The 5,751-nt window shown below is 36.9% G+C and overlaps 1 protein-coding gene across 1 annotated transcript in view; it reads left to right on the plus strand.

Annotated features, from left to right (window-relative positions):
• Positions 1-5,751, plus strand: part of scara3 (scavenger receptor class A, member 3) — a 24,104-nt gene that overhangs the window by 13,231 nt on the left and 5,122 nt on the right. Inside the window, exons 4-7 of the mRNA XM_035679347.1 lie at positions 474-593; positions 3,118-3,198; positions 4,093-4,211; positions 4,327-4,571. Of these exons, the coding sequence (XP_035535240.1) occupies positions 474-593; positions 3,118-3,198; positions 4,093-4,211; positions 4,327-4,571 (565 nt within the window). The remainder of the gene's footprint in view (positions 1-473; positions 594-3,117; positions 3,199-4,092; positions 4,212-4,326; positions 4,572-5,751) is intronic.

The raw sequence follows: 5,751 nt of genomic DNA on the forward strand, positions 1-5,751 counted from the left end.
CACACACAGACACACACACACACACACACACACACACACACACAGACAGACAGAGATTTCTTGCTTTATAGATAGATAGATAGATAGATAGATAGATAGATAGATAGATATGCTACATTACAACTAAAGCAGTAAAAAATGATCTCCACCTCAATCAAACAACAATAAAACACTGCTATCAGTCATAATTATATCATATATCAATACGTAAATTGACTAAAAGTTAATCAGCAACTGAATATTTGCTAGTTTTCTTAGTCTTCTACAGTAAACAAAAAAAACTTTTTGGTTTTGAACTGTTTGACAAGACAAGTTATTTTTGCATGTCAACTTGGGCTTTGGGAAATTGTGATTGGTATTTTGCACTCGTTCTATATCCTGTCATTATATAGACCAAACCATTAATTTTATCATTCAAGACAATAATTGGCAGATAAATCAATAATGAGAATAATCATTACTTGTTCTTCCAGGTCGTAGCAGAGGAGGCTGTATGAGGTGCCAGCAGAGCCACTCTCTCCAGCTGGCTGTCAAAGTCCTCTATGGATTTGTTGCATTTCTTGTCATTACTGTGGCAGTGCTGGCGTCACTTGGTAAGCTCATTTGTTATCATGTTGCAATTATTAAATCCTGTAGTAAAAGTCTCAAACAGCAACACAAATACCCCAGAGATCTTGGTAGCCCCAGTGACGTAGGTTCGTATCCACCCTATGGCCCTTTGCTGCATGTCATCCCCATCCCCAACATTTTTACTGTCTGTCTTCACCTGTCACTATCCAATAAAGGCACGTAAAGCCCAAAAAATACCTCAGATATGCTCCTCCTGACTTCCCTACAGAGATGCTGATCTCTAAAGATGGATGCAGTCAGCGGTCAAAACAGCTGTTCTCAACAACCTTGTGATTTATTAGGAAATTCCACTGATTAATGCTGACACAATGCAGTCTGAGTGAGAAATAGGCCCGTCATGTGCCTTAATAAAACACTGTCCATTTAACTCCCATGGATCAAGTGAACGTGGTCCTGGGTCCTGTGTGCCATGTTTTACCTGACAGCAGCTCACATTTTATTGGCTCTGAAAGTCGTAAATCTTCAGCTTTTACTACAGTTCGGGGAATCTCAGAGCAGAGGGAGAGTGAGGCTTGGTAGAAGGAAAGTGAAATCCCACAACACGCATACGAGCTTGTATTCAGGTACAGAAACATAATAAAGTTCAGTTTTGCTGTGAACTGTGTGCGGGCATTTTTTACTTGCCCAAGCGCTGTAAACATGTTCACTAAAGTCTGTGTTCTGCCACCAGCAGTTATTGTCAGTTGAACATTCTGTTGCTCGTAGCAACCACTACTGGCAGAGTTCCAGAGCAGTAACTGACACTGTTACATCCGCCATTTTGTCACATCTGTTAGCGAGCGAATATTGACAGGAATACAGCACTAAATATCCCTGTGTGATATGTAATCAGTTTCTAATAGCTTGTACATACTATTGTTTTGTATTTTTTAAATATTAAATGAGTTTATCTGTAGAGTTTAACTATCGGTTCACTGCTAACCAATAGCCATTCTACTCAGTTACCTGGCTGAGGCTAAGGACGACAACGGTCATAATCTTGTGTTGGATTCTTGAAATAACTTTGTGAACCCATGTCCATCTGATTTTCTTTTTGTTTATCTGTGTACAGCAGTAACAGGCCATTTTTGGTTTTTATTCTCTCTTGTTAATATCGTGCAGTTTTTGTTTATTTTATTATGTTTATGTTTATTTATTTTTTATCGATGCTTCTGCTGTTCGCTCTCCCCCTTGCTGCTGTAAGACTGCAAATTTCCTAAATTAGTATAGTATATAAAATAGTATATTGAGCCTCAAGAAAGACAATCAAACATCCAAATATAGATCAACATTTACATACAGTTAAAAAAGTATCTCTAAATACTAAACATGCATAAACATGCACACCACATACACAGAATCACTATTCTTTTTTATGTTTTATACACAGAAACAAAACAAAACAGCACAGCTGTACAATACCAAAGCCCTACAAACTTAAGTATAAACAAAAAAGATATTGCACTTGGCTGCAATTCTGTGCAGGAAAAACAGAAACTAATAACCTTTGATTTTCCATTCCCTGCTGAACATCTGTTTTATAAAAATCTTCAGCAAGGACTAGTTAAATAACAATTGTGGAATGAAATGAAACTCTTTTTAACTCTTTGCTTCATGGAAAAAACACAACATATACTGCCGGTAATGTATGTGTAGAAAGCTGTAGTGGTTGATTTACACAGTCTATAAGAATATTTTATGAAATAAATTTATTGAACGTTTTGAGTCATTACTAAAGCATCAATGCACTGAATTTACCAAAAGCCATGAGCCATGTTCAGCATCACTGTCACAGCAGCTAATACAGTAGAACAGATGGTATGTGCAGAACGCATGTGGAAGCATTTATAAATGCAAACACACTATGGAACAGACCTGCATTAATCCCTTGAGTCGGGGGTTTAGGATGCTGAAAAAGTCTGAAAACACACATTATACAAACTTACACACGCACAAATGTACACTTGTACACACAAAAACTCACACTCACTAAATTATTGTTGCTCTCCTGGGAAATATGCACAGGGAGCAGGACCTGGCCAGCTGGCTAAACCATCATTCACCAGTGCTTTGGTTACATTTGTTAGCTAATGAAAACTTTACATGTTTTGTTGTCAGGGCTTAAATTACAACTTCCTGTTTTTACTCCTTTAAATACTTCCTATGTCCTGTTAACACCAGAGTACTGCTGATGTTAATCATTTCTGTATCTACTCTTTCGGCATTCAGAACCATTTCCCTGGTTATTTCCTTTCCCTGGTATCTGTTAAATGTTCAAGCGCCTGTGGTGTTGGAAGTTTTCCTGTTAGCATTTGTTTAGCATATTAAAGGTTAATGGCTTAATTCCCAATTGACTTACACTGACTTTCAAAAAACAAAACTGTGACATGGCTGTCAGTGGTGCTTGTTCCTTCACTGGAATGTAAATCCTGAATTTGGGAATAAGTGTGTCATATTATAACCTGAGGACATTGTTCCTTAACTTGATCAACTTTGCCGTGTCTCCAGTGTTCAGGAAGGTTGACAACCTCTCTGAGGAGGAGTCCGTCTACCACAAGAAGATCACCAGTGTTCAGCAAGGAATAGAGGGTAAAGTAGCTGTAATGACTTACAAATTGTCTTTTTTTATATTGAGTCTGGTATCATAGACTTAAACATTATGGAGGATAACAATGGAAAGCCATTTATGCACATAGAAAACAGAATTCTTTCAAAGTTTCTTCAAGTAATAACTAAAAAATGAAACCTGTTGTTTTACTGATTTTTTTACACCAGTATGTAAATGTGCAACTATATTGGTATGTTACTGTACAGAAGCTTTCTAAATGTATTCATTTAGAGCACAAGATGAGCCTAAAATTGCTGTTTTCTATAAAGTATAATCTTTTGCGTGTCTAAAATACATTGGACCTTGAGAGTTTTGATTCTTCAGAAGTTCATTCCTTTCCTGAAAAACAATCTCACCACAAGGCCCATTTAGTAGCTATTCTGGATGTTTTGCTCAATTGTCATGGAAATGTAGATTTTTTCCTGAGCAATTTAAGGACGTCTATTTCATTTTTGGCTTAAAATTTGAGATTCAAAGTTTATTCTTGACCTTGGAAACAGAAGTTGACAAAAATAATCTCAATACAAGGTCCATTTAATAGCTTTTTGGAACAGTTTGTTACATTTACTGACATTTAGTATCTTCCCATCTGCTGTGGAAGATGATACAATCAAAAGTTCCCATACAGCTACTAAATGGACCTTGTGGTGCATGTTTTGTCAATTATATTCATGACGCACAACACAAACGATGGAGGTCAGTGGAGGTCAAAAGATAGTTTTTTTCTCTTATTAAAACACACGTGGTATTAGAAGCATTCAAAAAATATCATATACAGACATCTATAACATTTCTCCATCCTCCCTCAATTTCTCTCTTTCTTTGTTTCTTATCTCCCGTGATCCTCCTTTTCTTTGTCTGACTTCACCTCTCAGATCTGAGCTCCACCTCTAACTGTTCAGGCTGTCTGGATGTGACTCTGTACAGCGAGGAGATCAGCCGGCTGAAGAGAGAGTTTGAAGACATCCAGAGAATGATACTGGGGCAGGAGCAGGTACTGTATGGAGAATCACAAATCAAACTCTAAGAGAGAAAGGTCACCTCTTCAAGTCGCTTGTTTTGTTTAACCAACCAACCTAGGACTCACTTATCATTATCTCTGACTCCAGGTCCTGGACCAGGCCTCCCAGACCCAGTCCACCCTAAAGTCCACCAGCAACCGGCTCACACGTGATATGCAAAACCACCTCATGTCGATCAAAATTCTCAACCAGTCGCTGGAGAGATACCTGGATCGGGTGGAGGGTTGGAAGGACGTGATCGAGGAAACTGAAGAGAAAATGAAGACTCTGGAGGAGGATCAGTATGACATCAAAGCTACAGCACAGCAAGTTAACACAACTGTGGCACTCAGGTGAGTGAAAAGATGCAGGGAGGAGACTGATGGTCTAATACTACAGATATTGACTGTAACACATTAATTTTTCTGCTTTATTGTGCTTTGTACGTAAAGATACAGTAACATTTGCAATTTTGGAGAAAAAAGAATACAAATCAAAACATTTATCAGAATACTATCATGTTAATTTTGTTATTTATTTTTAGATTTAGTCTCTTTAGTCCTGAGATTAAAAGTCGATGTTTGTTTTAGTAATATTTATATTCATCTGAAAATAAAATATAATAAAGTTTTTGCATACAACACAAGCTCAGAACTTGACACCTTGCTTGTGCCAAGCATATTTTTTCAAGCCCAAAACTGATTATCTACATAAAAGTGCTGTGTGTTTTTTGTAAATTGTTGTGTAAATTGTTTTTTGTAATAACCAGAAGATGTTGCAAATAGAGTACATTTAACTGGCATGGAGCCAAATGTCGGAGTCAGAGTTGAAGGACGCTGTGTCCTCCTCAATGAAAGCAAAGAAGTCACTCAGGTGATTATTGCGCAAACATTTAAAATGAAAAGGCATGTCAGATTTTTTTCTATCTGCCCACTTATGCAGATAATTGAAGAATTTGTGTATTCAAGTTAGCCAAATAACTGCAGTAACACAATATTAATGCAATGTGAGAACAGTAATGCGTTACTTTGTAAAGCGTAAACACTGATTATAGGTGGGTCCAAACGTTGACCATGTACTTTTCCCATCACCGTCGGCTGAGCTCTTACAGTTGGAGGCTGCAGCGAGCTCCAGGGAAGAAATGTGCAGTTATCCAATGACCATAAGATTTGGACAATACGATTTTCAATGTAATTTTGTCTTTCCTTTTTTTTCAACAATTAAAATAAAGATAGATTTAGTGATAGTTTTTACTACATTCCATTTTAGTCAACTCTTTTTTGTTACTGATATTGTATGGAGATGTAGTCACAACTATCGTTCAATGAAGTAATTTTCATCTTGTCAATCTTTTCATTTGCTGTGGACAAAAAGGTTGTTGAAGGATAATTTTCGTCACAATTTTTGTTAAGTATATTAGCACTTATACAGTATTTTTATGATTTTATCATCCCTGGTGCTAGATTATAATCAGGTCTAGTTAGCTACTGTGGTGACAATTTGTTTAATAAAGCATACAAAGTATGAATCTTG

The sequence above is a fragment of the Morone saxatilis genome, unplaced genomic scaffold (genome assembly GCF_004916995.1).
Source record: "Morone saxatilis isolate NCDOM2014 unplaced genomic scaffold, NCSU_SB_2.0 Contig7, whole genome shotgun sequence".
Lineage (NCBI taxonomy): Eukaryota > Metazoa > Chordata > Actinopteri > Moronidae > Morone > Morone saxatilis.